Source organism: Nansenia antarctica, assembly GCF_963989245.1.
Source record: "Nansenia antarctica genome assembly, chromosome: 6".
Classification (NCBI taxonomy): domain Eukaryota; kingdom Metazoa; phylum Chordata; class Actinopteri; order Argentiniformes; family Microstomatidae; genus Nansenia; species Nansenia antarctica.
This window is the reverse complement of record NC_137676.1, coordinates 71,555,503-71,578,002: the sequence shown is the minus strand read 5'-3', so window position 1 is coordinate 71,578,002 and position 22,500 is coordinate 71,555,503. Positions and strand designations below refer to the sequence as shown.

At 47.1% G+C, this 22,500-nt stretch overlaps 3 protein-coding genes across 4 annotated transcripts in view; all 3 read right to left on the bottom strand.

The window, feature by feature from the left end:
• The window catches only part of LOC308159651 (uncharacterized protein), a gene marked incomplete at its 5' end in the record, with an annotated part of 15,557 nt that extends 10,928 nt beyond the window's left edge, over nt 1-4,629 (bottom strand). Inside the window, 6 exons of the mRNA XM_080533468.1 lie at nt 1-1,595; nt 1,957-2,179; nt 2,368-2,458; nt 2,611-2,724; nt 3,785-3,892; nt 4,625-4,629. The exon at nt 1-1,595 is cut by the window's left edge and continues 194 nt beyond it. Coding sequence (XP_080389594.1) covers nt 1-1,595; nt 1,957-2,179; nt 2,368-2,458; nt 2,611-2,724; nt 3,785-3,892; nt 4,625-4,629 — 2,136 coding nt within the window. The remainder of the gene's footprint in view (nt 1,596-1,956; nt 2,180-2,367; nt 2,459-2,610; nt 2,725-3,784; nt 3,893-4,624) is intronic.
• Nucleotides 1-20,014, bottom strand: part of LOC308159859 (uncharacterized protein) — a 39,162-nt gene extending 19,148 nt beyond the window's left edge. The window contains exons 1-5 of the mRNA XM_080533675.1: nt 19,832-20,014; nt 18,790-18,941; nt 18,489-18,550; nt 18,210-18,323; nt 17,681-17,779 (exon numbers count right to left, since the gene is read on the bottom strand). Of these exons, the coding sequence (XP_080389801.1) occupies nt 17,681-17,779; nt 18,210-18,323; nt 18,489-18,550; nt 18,790-18,941; nt 19,832-19,951 (547 nt within the window). The 5' untranslated portion in view covers nt 19,952-20,014. The remainder of the gene's footprint in view (nt 1-17,680; nt 17,780-18,209; nt 18,324-18,488; nt 18,551-18,789; nt 18,942-19,831) is intronic.
• The window catches only part of LOC308159862 (uncharacterized protein), a 48,235-nt gene that overhangs the window by 21,840 nt on the left and 3,895 nt on the right, over nt 1-22,500 (bottom strand). The window contains exons 6-7 of one of the 2 annotated variants that reach the window (XR_013937493.1): nt 21,882-22,244; nt 20,233-21,107 (exon numbers count right to left, since the gene is read on the bottom strand). Coding sequence is in view for 1 of the 2 variants with exons in the window: in XM_080533679.1 (XP_080389805.1) it covers nt 22,183-22,244 (62 nt within the window). In the remaining variant the exon portion in view is untranslated. Of the gene's footprint in view, nt 1-20,232; nt 21,108-21,146; nt 22,245-22,500 lie in introns of those variants that run through there. The other variant, XM_080533679.1, reaches the window with a different exon arrangement.

Here is a 22,500-nt window from a genome sequence, read left to right as displayed (position 1 = left end):
CACTAGAGAATGGTCATTCATCTCATTCAGACAGTGGAACAGATTGATGCATCTCTCTGGAGAGGGATTCTCCCTGATCTTCTCCTTGATGTACTTGACTGTTTCCTCATTGGTCTGTGAGCTGCTTCCTGTCTGTGTCAGAAGGCCTCGTATGAGATTCTGATTGGACTCCAGTGAGAGGCCCAGGAGGAAGCGCAGGAACAAGTCCAGGTGTCCATTCTCACTCTGTAAGGCCATGTCCACTGCACTCTTGTGTAAGTCGACTAGAGGCTTGCGTGTAAGTGATGACCATAGCTTCCAGTGTGAGGATTTCTGTTTGACCAGTGGATTCTCATTGCTGTTGTTGAATGTGAGGAACACATATAAAGCAGCTAGAAACTCCTGGATGCTCAGATGCACAAAGCTGAACACGTTGTGCAGCCCACACTCCTCTCTGAAGATCTGAGTGCACACTCCCGAGTACACTGAGGCTTCTCTGACGTCAATGCCACAGTCTCTCAGGTCTTCCTCATAGAAGATCAGATTGCCCTTTTCCAGCTGTTTGAAGGCCAGTTTTCCCAGTGACAGAATTAGCGCTTTATCCCAGTGTGGATCTCTGTCATGGTCTCCAAGGTACTTCACATTCCTCTGTTTGGTCTGAAACACCAGGAAGTGTGTGTACATCTGTGTCAGAGTCTTGGGCATCTCTCTTCTCTGTGCTCCACCCAACAGTCTCTCGAGAACATCAGCTGAGAGCCAACAGAACACTGGTATGTGGCACATGATGTGGAGGCTCCTTGATGACTTCATGTGTGTGTTGATTCTGCTGGCCAGGTTCTCATCACTGATTCTCTTCCTGAAGTACTCCTCCTTCTGTGGGTTGTTGAACCCTCGTACCTCCGTCACCCGGTCAACACAGTTAGGAGGGATCTGATTGGCTGCTGCAGGACGGGAGGTTATCCAGATGAGAGCAGAGGGAAACAGATTCCCCTTGATGAGGTTTGTCAGCAGCACGTCCACTGAGACTGACTCTGTGGCATCACAACATGTCTCGTTGTTCTGGAAGTCTAGAGGAAGTCGACACTCATCCAGACCATCAAAGATGAACAGAACTTTATACTTGTCAAAGTTGGAGATTCCTGATTCTTTTATTTCAATGAAGAAATGACCAAGAAGTTCATTCAAACTGCGTTTCTTCTCTTTCATTAAATTCAGCTCCCGAAAAGGAAGTGGAAATATGAACTGGACATCCTGATTGGTTTCTCCTTCAGCCCATCCCGTAATGACCTTCTGAGTAGAGACTGTTTTTCCAATGCCAGCGACTCCCTTTGTCAGCACACTTCTGTTTGGTTTGTCTTGTCCAGGTAAAGGCTTGAAGATGTCGGTGCATTTGATTGGTGTCTCCTGCGTTGCTGGTCTCCTGGATGCTGTCTCAATCTGTCTGACCTCATGTTCCTTATTGACCTCTCCACTTCCTCCCTCTGTGATGTAGACCTCTGTGTAGACCTTATCGAGTAGTATTGGCTTGCCTTGCTCAGCTATTCCCTCAAACACACACTGAAACTTCTTCTTCAGGGTGGACTTGAGCTCATGTTGGCACACCACAGCGAGCTCATCTGAATGACAAAATAATTAACAAAATATTTGTGGCACACTTTACATTAAGTTTTACCAATACCTGCAGTAACTGTCATTACATTGTTTTAATACATTGTTTTTTAGAAACAAGTTGTTATGTAGTAATTATTAGTATGTAGTGTAGTTGAATGATATAGGAAACTGTCCAACCCTGTAACCATGCAATTATACACAAACAATGTTGTTACTGCTGTAATTACAGAGATATGAAGTTATAGAGGCAACACAATATAAAGAGTGACCAAATAGGGATATACAGTACATAGTAATTACAGTTATATTTCCAATAATATTTCAGCCCAGTAACACTTCTCTGTGTAAACATATGAGGTCTCTTACGTTTCTCCAGTGTGTCAGCGAGTTCCTTCTGGTTCATGTTCCTCAGGACGTGCAGTGTGATCTTCAGAGCCCCCTCTCTGGCACTGCTCTCCTGCTTCTCTTCTTCTACATCTTCCTCTTCCTCCCCCTCACTCTCAAGGCACTCTGGGTAGTCTTGAGAAATAAGCCTCTTGAACCTCTTCAGCTGATTTCTCACTAAAGTGATGACATTGTCTTCAAGCAACTGAAACATTTAGATTAAAAAGGAGGAGTGAGATAGTTAATAATGGGTTGACCTTTACACCCAGTAGAAAAACTAAATACAAAAATCACATCACTTGACTTTGGCATATAATTGAAACAGGAAAAAAATAACTTTTGCATTGGGGATTACTTAGCCATTTTCCATGTCATACGTTCTCTTTAGCTCACCTTGAATATGGAGGCCAGTTCACTTTGATTCTGGACAGACTGACCACTGGGAATCTCTGACTCTGGTCTCTCCACCTGGTCACTGGGGATTCTGGGTAAAAACAACAAATAAGCAGATGTCTTTATCCAGAGAAGTGTGAATGAGGCCCAGTTTCCCAAATAGAATAAGTTAAGAGTGTATACTACTACTGAATGTTATTGGCAGCGTCAAAGACCACTATGGTAATTAAACCTCAAACTAACCTTCGATCAGAATGAGGAGGTCTTTCTCTGAAGGTTATTCCACGATCGATTGACCAGTCACTCTTCATGGACACACAGCTGGGTACAGGTGAGGCTGGTCTCTCCTGCTGTACCCTGTCAAACACAAAGACACCAACATTCTCACATGTTTAACAGAAGATAATGGAATGGATGTCATGTGTTCATATGAGTGTGTCTGTGTGTTGTCAGGACATTGACTACAAGGAATAAACATCAAACAAACCTTTGACCAGAATGAGGAGGTCTTTCTCTGAAGTTTATTGGACGTCCCATAGAGTCGTCACTCTTCATAGACACACAGCTGGGTACAGGTGAGGCTGGTCTCTCCTGCTGGACTCTGTCAAAACCACAACATCAGCTTTACTTCTGTAGCCACTCTGTAGATATGAGAAGCCTTTTGCACAGTCATTAAAGGGGCAAGTTTCAGACTGTATACTGACTGAGATATACCCATTGTTGTTTTAGGCCATTGTAACTAGTCTAGAGATTTGAGTGGCCGGCTAGCAATCAGAAGGTCGCTGGTTCGATCACCTCCTCAGGAGGGAGCTGCATGTGTCCTTGAGCAAGGCACTTAACCCCTAATTGCTCCCGGGGCGCCGAATATGACCGACCCTGTGTCTAGAGCAAAAAATACCAAATTCTAACAATTGACTGACAAGTTGATTGCATGGCAATAAATAAGTAAAAATAGTTTTTAAAGTTAAACATAGTTCCTGGGTCAGATGAATATATATATTTTTAAATTACGTTGATGGAGCCATTCCAGATAAATATATCTGTATTATAAGTAGCTTTTAGGTTTTTAGTGGCCATCTCCCTCCAGGATCCACTCTCCTCCTCCGTGGACAAGCCTTCTAAGGAGAGTTGCAACACTGTCTGTTGGTACAGTACGCATTGAACTACAGTATATCTACATTACTAAGTCTAACATTTGAAATTCTGCCTTTAATAATAAATATGCTCTGAGCTCCTAGAGCTGAAGATGATGTGATTATAAGCTGTACAATAAATGATTGTTGCATTGTGGGCCTTACTCCCGTGCTCCCTCCTTGATAGTAGAACCTGAGTTCATTATAGTTACCTGAGGACCTCATGAAACAAACAGGTGGCCTAGTCTCACAGTTAGTTCATCACATCCCCATGTTACACCTACCCTTGTTTACTAGTTCCTTGTCTGAAGTTTATTGGACGTCCCATAGAGTCGTCACTCTTCATGGACACACAGCTGGGTACAGGTGAGGCTGGTCTCTCCTGCTGGACCCTGGATAACACAAAGACACCAACATTCTCACATGTTTAACAGAAGATAATGGAAGTCATGTGTTCATATGAGTGTGTCTGTAAGTCGTCAGGATATTGACTACAGGGAATAAACATCAAACTAACCTTTGACCAGAATAAGAAGGTCTTTCTCTGAAGTTTATTGGACGTCCCATAGAGTGGTCACTCTTCATGGACACACAGCTGGGTACAGGTGAGGCTGGTCTCTTCTGCTGGACCCTGTCAAAATCACAACATCAGCTTTACTTCTGTAGCCACTCTGTAGATATGAAAAGCCTTTTGAACAGTCATTAAAGGGGCAAGATTCAAATTACTGTATACTGACTGAGATATGATTAAAACCCATTGTTGTTTTAGGACATTGTAACTAAGTTATTTAAATTGAACGTAGTTCTTGGGCCAGATGAATATTTTTTTTTTAAATAACATTGGTGGAAGGTGTGGCCAGTCCAAATGAATATATCTGTATTGTAGCTTTTAGGTGTTTAGTGGCCATCTCCCTCCAGGATCCACTCTCCTCCTCCGTGGACAAGCCTTCTAGTGAGAGTTGCAACACTGTCTGTTACTACAGTATGCATTGAAGTACAGTATATCTACTTTACTAAGTCTAACATTAATCTGGTTATGGATGAAGCAGCTATCATCATCATCTTCTTCATCGTCATCATCATCATCATCATCATCATAAATATTCTCCAGACTCTTGTCTTACCCCATGGCTTCAACATCCCCAGAGAGACTAATTTTAGAGGCAGTGGTCCCCTCCTCTCTCTCCCCAGAGAGACTCATTTTAGAGGCAGTGGTCCCCTCCTCTCTCTCCCCAGAGAGACTCATTTTAGAGGCAGTGGTCCCCTCCTCTCTCTCCCCAGAGAGACTCATTTTAGAGGCAGTGGTCCCCTCCTCTGGACCATCACTGTTAATATCATATGATACATCATAGTTATCTTCCTGGTTAATTATCAACAAGACTAAAGGATAAAGTAGAAGCCGCACACTCTCGTTCCAGATGTAAAAAGTGTACATTTATTGACAATGGTTTCGGCCGTAGCCTTTGTCAAGTCTTACAAACAAACTGGTGCATGTCAGCCATTAATAAAGAGACAGGTATAGGCTGATTGAATAGGCAACACCTGTGAGGACACACCAACGTGAGATTACACAATACGTCATAAAGACAAACTGACTGGACAAAGCAGTCGGTGTTACATATTAGCTGTCACACCAGTTTATGACGCCCCTTCTTATATGTAACACCGACTGCTTTGTCCATGTATTCATGACGTAATGTGTAATCTCACGTAGGTGTGTCCTCACCGGTGTTGCCGATTCAATCAACGGCCGAAACCGTCAATAAATATAGACTTTTTACATCTGGAACAAGTGTGCAGCTTCTTTTTTCTCCTTTAGTATTCTGCTCCGTCGCCAGCACCTCGCCTAAGCTTTCTGCGGTGTGCGGTCTCTTTTTTTTCAATTAGTTATCAACAAGAACCATATACAGTTACACAACATTTACTGCTCAGTATCATAGCTCACACAACAACACAACACAAGTACATATTTCCAGCAGAGCAAACTTTTCCTGGTTAATTATCAACAAGAACCATAAACAGTTATATGATTTCTACTGTTCAGTATCACAGTTCACACACGACAACATTCAGAGTGAACATTTCCATCAGAGTTCAATCATGTTAAATATGATGATTAATCAACAAGAGAGTTTACTCACATTTCTGTTCTTCTGGCTTGGTTGTGGATACAAGTTGGAGCTCATCCCTTAGCTGTTACAGAGGAGAATGTCCATGCTCCATGATTCCCAGTCACCCCTTACAGACTCGATACTCGACTCCTCAGTCTCCAACACCAGCCATCGTCTCCAGAGTAAAGAGAAAACAGAGCTTTGCTGCCTAACTGATCGATCTGGTAGTTTTAGATTGGTGGTCTGTACTTCTCCACTCTGTCTGTCAGTCAGGACTAAAGACAGTCTGATGGCTGCTGTCTGACAGAGAGGTTAGACTGAGACTGACCTTCTCTACTGATTGACACAGAGGACAGATCAGGTGAGTTACCTGCTAATGTGTGACCATGGGAGGGGTGGGGCAAGATATTTCTCATCCAATGAAATGATGGTGTATCTGAACAATGTTGAGGTAAGGTTATAACCTGACAGAACATGGCCTAGTTTATATGTTACATAACAAACATTTTCACATGACTAAATGTAATATGTCTAATCAGGCAACAGCCTCACTAACATTCTCTATCAATGACCAATATCTTACATGTTATATATTATATTGAAGGAACTGGGAAAAGAGGTCATAGGTCAACTTAAGAGTTTGGTGCCCCGCACCCTTTGAAAGTAAATAAAGGCCTAGAATATAGAATTACCCTCCTACAGTATCTAACTAACTATCTAACAAACTAACAAAACAACTAACTAACCTTCCTCCTGTGAGGATTTAGAGAATAATTTCAAGCGAGAGAGAGAGAGAGAGAGGGGGGGGGGGAGAAAGGGAGAGAGGGAGAGAGAGAGAGAGAGAGGGGGGGGGGAAGGGAGAGAGAGAGAGAGAGAGGGGGGGAGAGAGGGAGAGAGAGCGAGAGAGGGGGGGAGAGAGGGAGAGAGAGAGAGAGGGGGGGGGGGAAGGGAGAGAGAGAGAGAGAGAGGGGGGGAGAGAGGGAGAGAGAGAGAGGGGGGGGGAAGGGAGAGAGAGAGGGGGGGGGAGAGAGGGAGAGAGAGAGAGGGGGGGTGAGGAAGGGAGAGAGAGAGAGGGGGGGAGAGAGGGAGAGAGAGAGGGGGGGGGAGGAAGGGAGAGAGAGAGAGAGAGAGAGAGAGAGGGGGGAGAAAGGGAGAGAGAGGGGGGGGGAGGAAGGGAGAGAGAGGGGGGGGGGAGAGAGGGAGAGAGAGAGAGAGGGGGGGGAGAAAGGGAGAGAGGGAGAGAGAGAGAGAGGGGGGGAGAAAGGGAGAGAGGGAGAGAAAGGGAGAGAGGGAGAGGGGGGGAGAAAGGGAGAGGGGGGGAGAAAGGAAGAGAGAGAGAGAGAGAGAGGGGGGGAGAAAGGGAGAGAGAGAGCGAGAGAGAGAGAGGGGGGGAGAAAGGGAGAAAGAGAGCGAGAGAGAGAGAGGGGGGGAGAAAGGGAGAAAGAGAGCGAGAGAGAGAGAGGGGGGGAGAAAGGGAGAGAGAGAGAGAGAGGGGGGGAGAGAGGGAGAGAGAGAGAGGGTGGGGGAGGAAGGGAGAGAGAGAGAGAGGGGGGGAGAGAGGGAGAGAGAGAGAGGGGGGGGGAAGGGAGAGAGAGAGAGAGGGGGGAGAGAGGGAGAGAGAGAGAGGGGGGGGAGGAAGGGAGAGAGAGAGAGAGAGGGGGGGGGGAGAAAGGGAGAGAGAGAGAGAGGGGGAGGAAGGGAGAGAGAGAGAGGGGGGGGGAGAAAGGGAGAGAGGGAGAGAGAGAGAGAGAGGGGGGGAGAAAGGGAGAGAGGGAGAGAGAGAGAGAGAGGGGGGGAGAAAGGGAGAGAGGGAGAGGGGGGGAGAAAGGGAGAGGGGGGGGAGAAAGGGAGAGAGGGAGAGAGAGAGATGGGGAGAAAGGGAGAGAGAGAGCGAGAGAGAGAGGGGGGGGGAGAAAGGGAGAGAGGGAGAGAGAGAGGGGGGGAGAAAGGGAGAGAGGGAGAGAGGGAGAGAGAGAGGGAGAGGGGGGGAGAAAGGGAGAGAGGGAGGGAGAGAGAGGGAGAGAGAGAGAGAGAGAGGGAGAGAGAGAGAGGGAGAAAGAGAGGGGGGGGACAGATTAGGTGAGTCAGTCCATTTACAACACGACACAAGTACACATTTCTAGCAGAGCACACTCTTCCTGGTTAATTATCAACAAGAACAATAAACTGTCATAGTATTTTTACTACTCAGTATCACAACAACATTCAGAATGAACATTTCCATCAGAGTTCAATCATGTTAAATATGATGATTAATCAACAAGAGAGTTTACTCACATTTCTGTTCTTCTGGCTTGGTTGTGGATACAAGTTGGAGCTCATCCCTTAGCTGTTACAGAGGAGAATGTCCATGCTCCATGATTCCCAGTCACCCCTTACAGACTCGATACTCGACTCCTCAGTCTCCAACACCAGCCATCGTCTCCAGAGTAAAGAGAAAACAGAGCTTTGCTGCCTAACTGATCCATCTGGTAGTTTTAGAGAGAAGATTGAGGAATGCCTCCTGAGCAACGACTCCAGGCGGATGTGGCAGGGGGTTCAGCAGATGACAAACTTCAGAGGCAACAGGCTCACAGCCGCAGAGGACGACCCCCTGCTGGCGGGAAAGCTGAACACCTTCTACGCCCGGTTCGACGAGGGGCGAACGGAGGTAACCACAACACAAACACCACTCTCTCCAGCTCTCAGCAGCCTCACCCTCACAGAGCATGAAGTGAGACGCGTACTGAAGGCGGTGGACCCCAGGAAAGCCTCGGGGCCGGATGGCGTCCTGGGACGGGTGCTGAGGGACTGCGCCGACCAGCTGGCCGGGGTTTTCACCAACATCTTCAACCAGTCCCTGTCCCAGGCCACCATCCCACCCTGCCTGAAAACCTCAACTATCATCCCAGTCCCGAAGAAAAGCACGGTGAGCTGCCTAAACGACTACCGCCCGGTGGCACTCACACCAATCATCATGAAGTGCTTCGAGAAACTAGTCCGGGCCCACATACTCACACGCCTCCCGCCCAACCTGGATCCATACCAGTTCGCCTACAGAGCCCACAGGTCCACAGAGGACGCCATTGCGACGACTCTCCACGCCACTCTATCCCACCTGGAGAAGGGAAACAGCTACGCGAGACTGCTCTTCGTGGACTTCAGCTCCGCCTTCAACACCATCCTTCCAGACAGGCTAGTGACCAAACTACTAGACCTGGGTCTATCACACTCTATATGTGCGTGGATCAAGGACTTCCTGACCGACCGCCCCCAGAGGGTGCGGGTGGGCCCCCACACCTCCACAGCCCTCAGACTCAGCACTGGGTCCCCCCAGGGCTGCGTGCTAAGCCCCATCCTCTACAACCTCTACACCTACGACTTCACCCCCGTCCACCCCAGCAACTCCATCGTAAAGTTTGCAGACGACACCACCGTGGTGGGATGCATCTCGGGGGGGGACGAGGCGGCGTACAGGGATGAGGTAGAGCAACTGAGCAAGCTGTGCAAGGTTAACAACCTGCTGCTGAACAAGTCAAAGACCCAGGAAATCATCGTAGACTTCAGGAGGAAAAAGTCCGAGATCCAGCCCCTGCTCATCGACGGAGAGAGCGTGGAGAGAGTCTCAACCCTCCGATTCCTGGGGATGCACATGCGGGATGACCTGACCTGGAAGGACAACACAAAAGACACCATCAAGAGGGCACAACAGCGGCTATACACCCTGAGAGTCCTCAGGAAGGAACACAGCAAGCAGGAGATACTGGTGACCTTCTACCGCGGCGCAGTGGAGAGCATCCTCACCTACGGCATCTGCAACTGGTTCTCCAGCTGCACAACAGCGGAGAGAAATGCGCTACAGAGAGTCGTGAGAACAGCACAGAAGATCACCGGCGCCCCCCTCCCCTCTCTGGAAGAGCTGTACAACACACGCTGTCTCAGGAAGGCCTCCAAGATCTCCAGGGACCCGACCCACCCTGGGTACGTACACTTTACCAGGCTGCCCTCGAAAAGGCGGTTCAGGACCCTGGCCGCAAGGACAAACAGACTGAAGAACAGCTTCTACCACAGGGCCGTCCAGGCCCTGAACACAGCAAAGACCTAAGTTCTGGGCCCTGGACAGTCTGGACGGATTGATGGCAGCTGCTGGCCTGAAAAAATCAGGTGTAGTGCTGAGGCACAAACATGTACATTTCAAGCCTGCAAACTGTGACACTTTAAACAAATGTGAAATAATACTATTTGTGCAATATGACAACCCTAGTCGTCTATCTGTACAGTATAGTACAGTGGATAGTGTACATAGCCTTTATTTATGTAAACCAGCTCCTTCCCTTCTTGTGATTTTTTAAAAAGTGTTTTTTTCCCCCTTTCCTAACACCAGGGGAGCCACCCCTCCTAAATTTCGTTGTTTGGTACCTGTACTGTAGCAATGACAATAAAGTCCATTCATTCCATTCATTCATTTAGACTGGTGGTCTGTACTTCTCCACTCTGTCTGTCAGTGTAGGGCGGTCAACTCCTCCAGAAATGAGTTAACAGAGTCTTCACATACAAGCGAGTTCGTTTAATCTCAACGAGACGTCCTTGATATAACTTCTAAGATAAAATGATTCGGTCAAATACTAGGCACCACTACTGAACTGTTCTTTAAGAGAATCTTTATTCGAGCACATCAGCAAGCAATAGCATTTCATTCCATGGAAAAGGGGTCCTATCTAGTTTCACCTCCGCAGGCCAGTATCAGCTAGCCGTCAATAGGTTAACTGCAGAAGTTTCACCAGACAAGAGCCCAGTTTCGCCTTGGTACCTAGTCTTTATACATTTGATTTAACATTTGGGGATGGGCTGTCCCTCCTCCCCCTATCTGGTAGTTTTTAACTGTAAGCATTAAAACTGTCGCAACTGTCACCATTTGATTTGTAAGCAAGTGTTCTAGTTCGGCATGTGGCCTTCAACTCCTTTCGGTGTGTGTGCGAGGGGACTGTGTGTTATCTTCTTCTTCTGGCCCCCCGCCGTTGTCATGGTGAGAGTGGTTGCACACTCTGTCGGCAACTGTATCCACCTGTGTGAGCAGCCTAGTCTTGCGCAACGTTAAACACACACACATTCTGTTATGTTTTTAAGAAACAGGTAAGCATATGCACACAGTTATGTTTTTAGGATGTACAGACATTTTTATACAGTTACTTTGGTTGTATTCTACGTGCGTTCTAAAGCACTAATTGGCCAGTTATTTGATCTTCAAACCCATTCCCTCATGACTAGATCAGTAGGCTATGTTCAGGCTATCAGAATAGCTTGTGAAAACATAACTGTTGCCAGGCCCACAGAGTCCCATGACTTGGGATTCGATTAACAAGTAAAAATAGAGTATAGAAGAATAGACTTATCATCAATCATTAGTTATGAAAGTATAAAATCAGTACAGGAAAATAGAATATCATAACAGCAGGTGCAAAATGGTTGTTAGCACATAGGCAAAAATAAGTCATTTACAGGCGGTTTGAATCATAATACTTTCTTTTAGTCAGGAGCTTTTCTTCTTCATGTCGCTCAATAGCAGAACCTCTCTTTTGGCTTTGCGTGACCTTCCCATTTTTTCTCAACTGGTTTCAGTCACATATTATTTAAATGAGCACATAGTACATGATTGATCACTTCTAGTTATTTTAATACAAATCCCCAACAACGACATACTCCTCTCTGCTGACTCTGGCCACCTCACCATCCTCATCCTCCTCGACCTCAGCGACCTTGACACCATCAACCATTCCATCCTCCTCACCCGTCTCCAACACATTGGCATAACCGGCACCGCCCTCTCCTGGTTCAAATCCTATCTCTCAGACAGACATCAATACATCTCAATAAATAACTGTAAATTCCTCCACTGCTCCAGTCACCCACGGTGTCCCCCAGGGTTCAGTGCTAGGCCCCCTCCTCTTCATCCTGTACATCCTTCCCCTTGGACAGGTCCTCCGCCGCCACGGCCTCCGCTTCCACTGCTATGCAGATTAGGGATGCTCCGATTTATCGGCCACCGATTTAAATCGGCCGATTTCACTCCAAATGACTCGATCGGTGATCGGCAAAAATGGCCGATCGCAAAAACCGATCTTTTTTTTTTTCTTTTTTTCTGGGGAAGACAGATAACTGAACAGAAAACATAGGAGGACGTAACAGTATGTAAACCATGAAGGCCACGTTTATGATGTCTTTTATACAGCCATATCGACTGACTTGGGCTTCAGGCCCTAACTGGGTGATAGGCCAGACTTTTACTATGCCATAAAAATGGGTCTGCGTTTGCTTGGTGCCTAATGGATCAAAACTTTTGTCTAAAAAGCAAAAAATATGTAGGCTATCCAGTCAGTAGGCCTACAGTTATGTATTTTTTTAAAAATCGGTATCGGTATCGGTATCGGTTGATCTTGAGGAAAAAAATCGGTGATCGGTATCGGCCCCAAAAATCCAGATCGGAGCATCCCTAATGCAGATGACACCCAACTCTACCTCTCCTCTAAAACCATCTCCCCTAAGACCCACTCCACTCTCACTACCTGCCTCAGCGACATAAAATCATGGATGCAACTGAATTTTCGGAAACTCAACTGCAATAAATCGGAAATCCTCATCATCGGCCCAAAGTCCGTCACCCGTTCCACCCAGACATTCTCACTCAACATCGATGGCTTCACCGTTACCCCCTCCAACCAGGTCCGCAACCTCGGCATCATCTTTGACCCCACCCTCTCGTTCCTTCCCCATGCCAACCAGGTGACTAAATCACCTTTTTTCCACCTCAGGAACATTGCCCGCATCCGACCCTCCTTGTCCTTTTCCGCTGCTGAAACACTCATCCACGCCCTCATAACTTCCCGACTCGACTACTGCAACAGCATCCTTTACGGCTTGCCTAATAACATCCTAAACAAATTCCAATACGTCCAGAACTCTGCTGCCCGTCTGCTCATCTCCACTCGCCGCCGTGACCACATCACCCCTGTCCTCCAAAACCTACACTGGCTCCCGGTCAAATACAGGATCCAATTCAAAATCCTACTCACCACTTACAAAGCCATCAACAATCTGACCCCCTCCTACCTTGCCGACCTCGTCCCCCTCTACACCCCCTCCCGTTGCCTCAGGTCTGACGACCAAACCACCCTCAAGACCACCAGGACCAAGCTCCGGACCTGGGGTGATAGGGCCTTTTCAGCCGCAGCCCCGTCCCTCTGGAACGCCCTCCCCAACCACATCAGACAGGCCAATACCCTCATTTAAACAGGCCCTCAAAACCCACCTCTTCAAGCTGGCCCTCAAAACAGGCCCTCAAAACCAACCTCTTCAAGCTGGCCTTCACCAGTTAACCCACTCCCCCTCCCCACGTGTCCCAAGCACTACTTTAATTAGGCCCCTATACTTTCTTTTATTTATTTTTGGTTTCTTTTTATTATTACTACTCAATCTTTTCAGTTTGTCTTTGAGTGTCTAGAAAAGCGCTATATATAAGTCTAATGTATTATTATAGAGAGAGAGAGAGAGAGCGATAGATAGATTCATAGATAGATGCACTAATTTGATAGATAGATAGACACACACACAGACACACACACACACACACACGCACACACACACCATTAATGGAGGTAAAAGTGGCACACTGTTTGCTCGTTGCTTTTCCATTTAATCACATCACCAACATTTCATCTCCTCAGCCTTCCTTCAGATGTCCCTCTGCAAGGGGACATTAAACTTGACCAACAGCGCCATCTAGTGGTCACGAAACATACAATTCAGTGTTACCGGGTAACTTTTTGTCATCCCAAAGAAAGGCAATAAACTGTTGCGTGTTCATCGCCTGAAGCTTATCGATGAACTCTTTGACTCCCTTTCCGACTTCCTTTCTGTCTTCCCTCCATCCGTCGGTTATGTCCTGTCGCAAAGTGCTGTTTTGGCACTTTTCCAGATCTAGAGGAACACAGACAGAGAGAGGTGGTGTACGCATTTACATTTACATTTACATTTTTGGCATTTAGCAGACGCCTTATTCCAAAGTGACTTAAAATCAATACATTTGAATACTAAGCATGTGAATCAGCAGTCCACCATTCGTTGCAGGAAGAGTAATCTAGCTCGGGCCCGGGGCCACTGATAGAAGAAAAAACCTTCTCCCTATCGCCTTCTACTAAAACTTTTTTTGTTTTTTTGTTTTTCTGGAGAAACTGAGAAACAGTACAAGGGGGGCAATAGAAGTTCTTAGGGACACAGTAGAGGGGAAAGCGGGTGTCTTTAGGAGACGTAGTGGTGAGGGTCAGAAGATGTCTCAGGAGGAGCAGTTAAGATGTAACCTGAAGAGATGGGTCTTCAGTCTACGACGGAAGATGGGTAGTGACTCAGCCGTTCTGACAGCCGTGGGGAGCTCATTCCACCAGCGGGGAGCCAGTGTTGTGAAGAGACGTGATCGGGCAGCCCGACTGCTGTGTAGAGGAGGTGGGGCCAGTCGGCCAGCCGAGGTGGAGGAGCGGAGTGAGCGGGCAGGGGTTTGGGGGGTTACCATTTCCTTCAGGTAGGCAGGGGCTGTCCCTTTAGCTGCCTGGTATGCAAGCACCAGGGTCTTGAATCTGATGCGAGCTGCTATCGGGAGCCAGTGCAGGGTGCGAAGGAGAGGGGTGACATGCGAGTATTTGGGGAGGTTGAATACCAGCCGGGCAGCAGCATTCTGGATGAGCTGCAGAGGTCTAATGGCTGAAGCGGGGAGCCCAGCCAGGAGTACATTGCAGTAATCCAGGCAGGAGATGACCAGTGCCTGGGTCAAGAGTTGCGCTGCCTCTCTGGTAAGGAATGGTTGTATCCTTCTGATGTTGTAGAGGAAGAATCTGCAGGAGCGAGCCGTTGCTGCAATGTTCTCCGCACAGGATAGTCGGTTATCCAGGATCACTCCAAGGTTCTTGGCTGTCAGGGAGGGGGTTACAGTAGAGTTCTCCACTGTGATGGAGAAGTCTTGGAGAGGTCAGGCTTTCCCGGGGATGAAGAGGAGCTCGGTCTTGTTAAGATTGAGCTTGAGTTGGTGGTCAGCCATCCAAGTTGAAATGTCAGCGAGACATGCTGAGATACGGGTTGCCACGTGTACATCAGACGGGGGGAAGGACAGGAAGAGTTGAGTGTCGTCTGCGTAGCTGTGGTAGGAGAGCCCATGTGAAGAGATTACCGAACCAAGAGACTTGGTGTAGAGGGAGAAAAGTAGGGGCCCTAGGACAGAACCCTGGGGTACTCCAGTGGAAAGGGTTCGTGGAGAAGACAGCGATTCTCTCCAGGTCACCTGGTAGGAGCGGCCCGCCAGGTAGGAAGAAAACCAGGAGTGTGCGGTGCCAGAGATGCCCAGGTCTGAGAGGATGGAGAGAAGGATCTGGTGATTGACTGTGTCGAAGGCAGCAGACAGGTCAAGGAGAATGAGAACAGAGGAGAGGGAGGAAGCTTGGGCAGAGTGGAGGGCTTCCGTGACAGCAAGGAGCGCAGTCTCAGTGGAATGCCCAGCCTTGAAGCCGGATTGGTGGGGGTCTAAGTGATCCATCTTCCGGAGATAGTCAGTCAGTTGTTTAGATGCCGCGCGTTCAAGGGTTTTGGAAGGGAAGGAGAGAAGGGATACAGGTCTGTAATTGTGGACAGATGATGGGTCAAGGGTAGGTTTCTTGAGGAGAGGCTTGACTCTGGCTATTTTGAAGGCCGCTGGGACAGATCCTGTGGATAGGGAGGAGTTGATTAGGGTGGTAAGGTAAGGAAGTATGTCGGCGGAAATGGATTGGAGAAGGGGGGAGGGGATGGGATCTAGAGGGCATGTGGTTGCCCGCTTTGATGTGATAAGTGTGAGAATCTCATCGGGGGAGAGGGGGGAAAAAGATGACAATCCAGAGACCGAGTGTCGAGGAGAGAGTTTGGAAGGGGTGTTAGCATTGTTAGTGGGAGGAGGGAGAGGTGGGGGGGAAAAGGTGCTGCTGATGTCGTCCACCTTTTTTTCAAAGTAGGTGACAAAGTCATCGGCGGACAGGGAGGAAGGAGGAGGGGGAGGAGGTGGATTAAGGAGTGAAGAGAAAGTGGAGAACAGTTTTCTAGGATTAGAGGCAGAAGAATGTATTTTGGAATGATAGGATGCTTTAGCAGCTAATGCCGAGGAGGCGTAGTTGGCAAGGAGAGAGTGATAGAGGTTAAGGTCATCAGAAAGGCCAGTTTTTCTCCATTTCCTCTCAGCTGCTCTGAGCTCTAGTCTACAAGCATGTAGCGTTTCAGAGAGTCAGGGAGCTCGAGGAGAGGATCGAGCTGGCTTCAGGGTTAGTGGACAGAGGGTGTCGAAGGATGAGGTGAGAGCGGACAGCAGGGTTGAGGATGCCGCATCAGTGGATAGAAGGGAGAAGGATTCGACAGAGGGTAGGGAGGATAGGACAGAAGAAGAGAGGGTGATGGGGGACAGGGTACGTAGGTTACGACGAGAGGGTCTTAAGTGGTTAGAGGCTGAGAGGGAAGAGGAAGTTTTGAGGGGAAGGGAGAAGGATATAAAGTGGTGATCAGAAACTGGAAGAGGGGTAACGGTAAGGTTGGAAGTGTGGGAAGATCTAGTGAAGACAAGGTCGAGCTGATTGCCTGCCTTATGAGTCGGAGGAGAGGGGGACAGGGTAAGGCCGAAGGAGAGGAGAAGGTCAAGTACTCCAGATGAGAGAAGCTTCTCAGATTGGAAATTGAAGTCACCTAGTAGTACGAGCGGAGTGCCATCATCAGGGAAGGAGCTGAGAAGGCCATCCATCTCGCCTAGGAAGTCACCGAGCTGGCCTGGGGGGCGATAGATGACAACAATGTGGAGTTTGACCGGGGAGGAGACGAAAGCAGCATGAAATTCAAAGGAGGATATAGACAAGTGTGCCAGGGGAAGGACAGTATGTGACCACTTGGGCGAGATGAGGAGTCCTGTGCCTCCCCCTCGACCAGAGGGTCTAGGGGAATGAGAAAAGGAGTAGGCGGCAGAGAGGGCTGCTGGTGTAGCTGTGTTTTCTGGTGTGATCCAGGTTTCAGTGAGAGCAAGGAAATTGAGGGCCATAAGAGATGCATAAGCTGAGATAGCGTCAGCTTTCCGGACCGCCGACTGGCAATTCCAGAGACCGCCTGCGGCGATAAAGTCATGGTCAGTAGAAAGAGGTGGGTAGATGAGATTGGAAGGGTTGCTAGGGGGGGTGTAGCATCTAGGTGTCCTCCTGAGTGTCAGAAGAACAGGAATAGGGAGAAAGCACATTGGGATATAGGTCCGTAGAGGGGAAGAGGGCTAATGAACCAACAGAAGTAGGGGTAGCTAAGTGCACTCAGTAGACCGATGTGCCAAGAGAAGACAGCAACACTACAAACACTGGAAGAGAAGGTACTAAGTACCCTGGCTTCCTCTCAGGCTTTCCACAGATAGACTCCCTTGTCTTGTTGTCACGGGTCTTAGTGTCAGGAGGCTGTCGCTCTCAGACAGGCCAGATATTTATGGACACTAGCAGGCTTGTAGCCACTCCCCACTAACGAGCACTAATGACAACGACTGACAGGTGTTCTCACAAGTCGCCTGTATGACCTCCCTGGCCTTGGTCTATCCACTATATAGGGGAGCTAGAAGTCTCCTCCTACTACAAGTTAACACCTACTTGGTCAGAAACTGGTTAGTTTCACCAGAATGACTCTGAAGCCTTTGTTTTGAAAACAGACAGCTTAACTAGATAATCTTAAAACAGACAGCAATCATTACTTTTCCTATCACTATTACTAATGAACAGACAGGTATCAGTAGTCCAATTTTAACTAGATTGTTGCCTTAAAACAGACAGTTATTTACTCTATTACTAATAACAAGACAGGTATCAACTTATCAGAAGTCCAGCTTACTAGATAGTCTACTTACTCAGAGTGGAGAGAGAGATGACTTCACTGCTAGGTTTCCAAATGTATACGTACGCTAGACATAGTCGTTCTGTTTAACACTTGGCCATTGGCGGCCATTTTGTGCCCCCAGGCAACAATCAGTTGCACTGCAGAGAGACTTTGTGGCAAGAAGCTACTGACCCATCTTTGGGTCCAGGATGGTGGGGGGGTTAAAGGTCAGACACTTGGCCTGCTGCTTAAAGGTGTCCAGTTCATCAGCGGAGAGCTCTCGTCTCTTACCTGTTGATTAAAAGGGACAGTTGACTGGAAAATCAAATTTTTAATGGTAACTCACATGGTCTAAATGCCATGTAAATCGCTGCAATGGAAATATATAATATGTTATATAATATGTTGAATTACTTCTTTTTTTTATAAGAATACTTATTTCGCCCACTGTAGACGAATTATCTTCAGTCCCAAAACTTCAAGTCTTTGCGGACACATTCCATGACATTATCGTATCATTTTAAAATGTAATTGTAGTTATGTAATCAAAACCTTTGTGAATGTGGGCACCTGGAGTTTTTCCTGGTCAGGTCAGCTGGTAAGGAAAAACTCAGGGCCCTGATCACAAATAACCATTCATATGAATAAACTTTGCCATCACACACACACACACACACACACACACACACACACACACACACACACACACACATTTTCGTACTCAAGATCTGAAGGCTGACGAAGGTTTCCCCGAAGACGGTGGTGGAGTCTCTGATGAGGAGGCAGTCAGGACAAGTTGTCCTGTAGAGGTTCTGTGTAGACTGATAAGGTTCCTCTGTAAACCACACACACACACACACACACACACACACACACACACACATTTAAATCTTTGGAGGTCTGTAGAGTTATTTTAATTCATCAGTTATGTAACCCTAACAACCAATCCACACACACACACGCACACACACACACACACACACACTTTGTCGGTACTAACCCATGGTGAAGGTGTTCTTGTCGAATGACCTGTTGTATCTGACACTATAGCAGACATCACCCCTGTCAGGAAACAAATGGACATAAATTATCTAGTGTGTGTGTGTGTGTGTGTGTGTGTGTGTGTGTGTGTGTGTGTGTGAGTGAGTGTATGTATGTATGTGTGTATGATTGAGTATGTGTGTGTGCTTTTTTTGTGCGTGTGTGTGCTTGTGTGTACGATTGTGTGTGTGTGTGTGTGTGTGTGCCTGAGCCTGCGTACGTGTGTGTGTGTGTGTGTGTGTGTATTTTGGTTCGGTTACCTTTTATGAACGTAGAGGATATCCTGTGTTGTGTTGCTGGAACCCTGGGTCACCTCCAACCAGCCTGCGTCAACAAATGTGGTGTTTATCGCCCTGTTTGTGCTCTCTAACCTCTCTTGGCTCATGCCGACAAGCATCCACTTCCCTAGAAACTGACCAGACAGACAGACAGACAGACACAGTACCAGTCAAAAGTTTGGACAGACTTTCCCAAGACAGACATCGACACAGACAGACAGATAAAGATAGACAGAGATAAAGACAGAGAGATACAACAACTGACAGACGCATACAAATAGATACAGACAGACAGACTAGATATGTAGATAGATGAATATGGACGGACGGACGGACGGACAGACAGACAGAGAGGCAGACAGACAGGCAGGCAGACTAGATATGTAGAGATAGATGAATATGGACAGACAGACAGACAGGCAGACAGGCAGACAGAGAGACAGAGAGACAGAGAGACAGGCAGACAGAGAGGCAGACAGCAGACAGACAGACAGACAGATACACAGACAGACAGACAGGCAGAGAGACAGACAGACAGATACACAGACAGAGAGACAGACACACAGGCAGAGAGACAATCAGACAGACGCACAGACAGAGAGACAGACACACAGGCAGAGAGACAATCAGACAGATGCACAGACAGAGAGACAGACACACAGGCAGAGAGACAGGCAGACAGATGCACAGACAGACAGGCAGACACAGACATCAGTCCCGGCCGCTGGCATTAACACTATGAGGTTGTTCACAGCCACAACCGCTAGAGGGGGTCACACACACACCACCCGCCCCGCCTCCACCCACCTGGTACAAACACCTGAAACACCAATCAAAAACGTTGCTACCCGCTCACCCTATGGACAGACAGACAGACTAGACAGAAAGACTAGATATGTAGAGATAGATGAATATGGACAGACAGACAGAGAGAAGGACAGAGGCAGACAGACAGACAGACAGCAGACAGAGAGACAGACAGACAGCAGACAGAGAGACAGACAGACAGACAGACGGTACTCACCAGGTCTGGTCCAGTCAGCTGCAGTGGTGTCAGCATGTCCTGACAGGTGTTAGTGAGGGGGGCCGCCTCACCCAGGGACAGAAGGCCCACAGCCACCACAACACACAACACCAGCATCATATCTCTCTGTCTCACGCTGCACTGCCTCTCTCTCTGGTCTACACACACTCTAATATAGCGCCCTATCAAAGTTCAAAGTTCATTATTCTTTATATACTCTGTGAGCAGAGCTGTGATATGATTGGCTACACAATGTGCATGTACACTTAAACTTCTGAAATGCTCAAATCTAAAATACTCCCCAACTAAACAAAATTGTGCAATATAGTAAATTGGCCCATTTTAACATAACTGAAATGCTGTTTCACTTGTGTCTTTTTCAGCATGAGCTTTCCTTAAACCTGGATAATGAAATCAAAAATACAACAAATAATATCAAATACAAGCAGATAAATGGAAGTCAAATGCAACAATCTGGTTATCTGTACTTATATTTAATTTACAGTGGTGGAAGTAAGTATTCACCACATCAAAACATTTGTCAATTCAACATATTTGTTGTGCCGATCCCTGCTGTTTACTGTGTTGAAAGTAGAGCCAACAATAACCGACAGCAGCAGTGTCTGTCGACAGACTTTGGTCTTGTTTGATCGCCTCGCCCCCAAACAACACATATAGACTCCATTTACCACACACTCAAATACCCCAGTCACCACACACTCAGATACCCCAGTCACCACACACTCAAATACCCCAGTCACCACACACTCAAATACCCCAGTCACCACACACTCAAATACCCCCTTCACCACACACTCAAATACCCCAGTCACCACACACTCAAATACCCCAGTCACCACACACTCAAATACCCCCTTCACCACACACTCAAATACCCCAGTCACCACACACTCAAATACCCCAGTCACCACACACTCAAATACCCCAGTCACCACACACTCAAATACATATTTGGTATTTAGCAGACACCTTATTCCAAAGCGACTTATAATCAATACATTTGACTAAGCAAGTGAATCATCAGTCCACCAGTCGTAGCAGGAAGAGTAATCTAGCTCAGGCCAGCGGTCAATAGCAGTAGTGGTGATAGCATGCGTGTCCTTGACCATAGTACAAAGGGATGCAGCCCATCTGTGCCACTGCTGTGTGTGTGTGTGTGTGTCTGTGTATGCGTGTGTGCATGTGTATGTCTGTGTGTGTGTCTGTGTATGCGTGTGCATGTCTGTGTGTGTGTGTGCATACATACCAGTGGAGGCTCCTCCATAGAGGTGGAGGAGGCCTGGCCTCCCCAATAATTTGAGAGAAGAGAGAGAGATTTAAAAAAGCAATAATTATATTTTTTAGCAGACACACAACATACAATTCAGAACAATACTTCATCCATTTCTAATATTTATCCTGCAGAACAGCACTCATACACGCGTGTGGCGGAAAAAGGTACTACACGGAGGCCAGGCCTCCTGTCGGAAAGTGGTTTCTCATAGAAGTCAATGTAATGCAATTTTTTTCATGGCAATAATGTGATTGGCCAAATCACTGAAAATGGGTGGGCACAGGAGGCCTGGCCTCCGTGTAGTACCTTTTTCCGCCACACGCGTATGAGTGCTGTTCTGCAGGATAAATATTAGAAATGGATGAAGTATTGTTCTGAATTGTATGTTGTGTGTCTGATTGACATAGTGTTTGAGTGCTTTTGACATGTCATTGATTGTATGTAGTATGTTGTGGTGAATGTTGTGAGCCTGAGCAGAAGGGACAATAGCTGCTGCAGGCGGACCAGAGATTCATGCCAATTGTTTTGTTTATTTGATGACCCATTGTGCAGGCAATAAAAGCTGCTTCATCCACCATCCTGAGCGTGTCCCAATCCCCTCAGTACCGCCAAACACAAATTAATAATTTTTAACAAAGACAGATAAGAAGAACAGGGAACATTCCATCGCGAGTGAAGCGAGCAAGCGGAAAAAAATTTGGCCTCCTCAATTCTGGAAGTCACCAGCCTCCACTGATACATACATACATACATAACACTTTATTGCACATATCTTTTTTATGGATTGGAATATGACAATATCTTTATCTGTGTAGGTGTCTGGTATGTCCAGTTGCAATGGAAATATGTTGAATTTAAATATTGTTGCTGTGTTGATCCTTCAGATGTCCCTCTGCAAGCGTGACTTTAAACTTGACCAACAGCGCCATTTAGTGGTCACAAAACATACAGTGCTGTGTTACCGGGTCACTATTTGGTATGTTTCTTATTAACCAAACAGACTATTCCATACAAAGCCAAAGGACTCTAGTATGTCCTTCGCCTGAAGCTTCCTGTTTTAGTTTAGAAAAATCTTGGTTATGTCCTCTCGCAAAGTGGCGTTCCGGCACTTTTCCAGATCTAGAGAGACACAGACAAAGAGAGTGGACACTTAAGCCTCTTTCACACATAGTTCCCTGTAATTTCCATGGAATACCAAGCCGTGTCAACCGGGCATTTTCACCGTTCACACTTGAACGAAATGCCCGACAATTACCGTGTTGCTCCCTTTCACACATGTTGGCATTGCGCGATTTACTTGAATCATGCATTTAACTGGATGCAGAACTGCGGGAATATCACAAAATGTACATTTGATAAGTAAGTCATCTAGCTA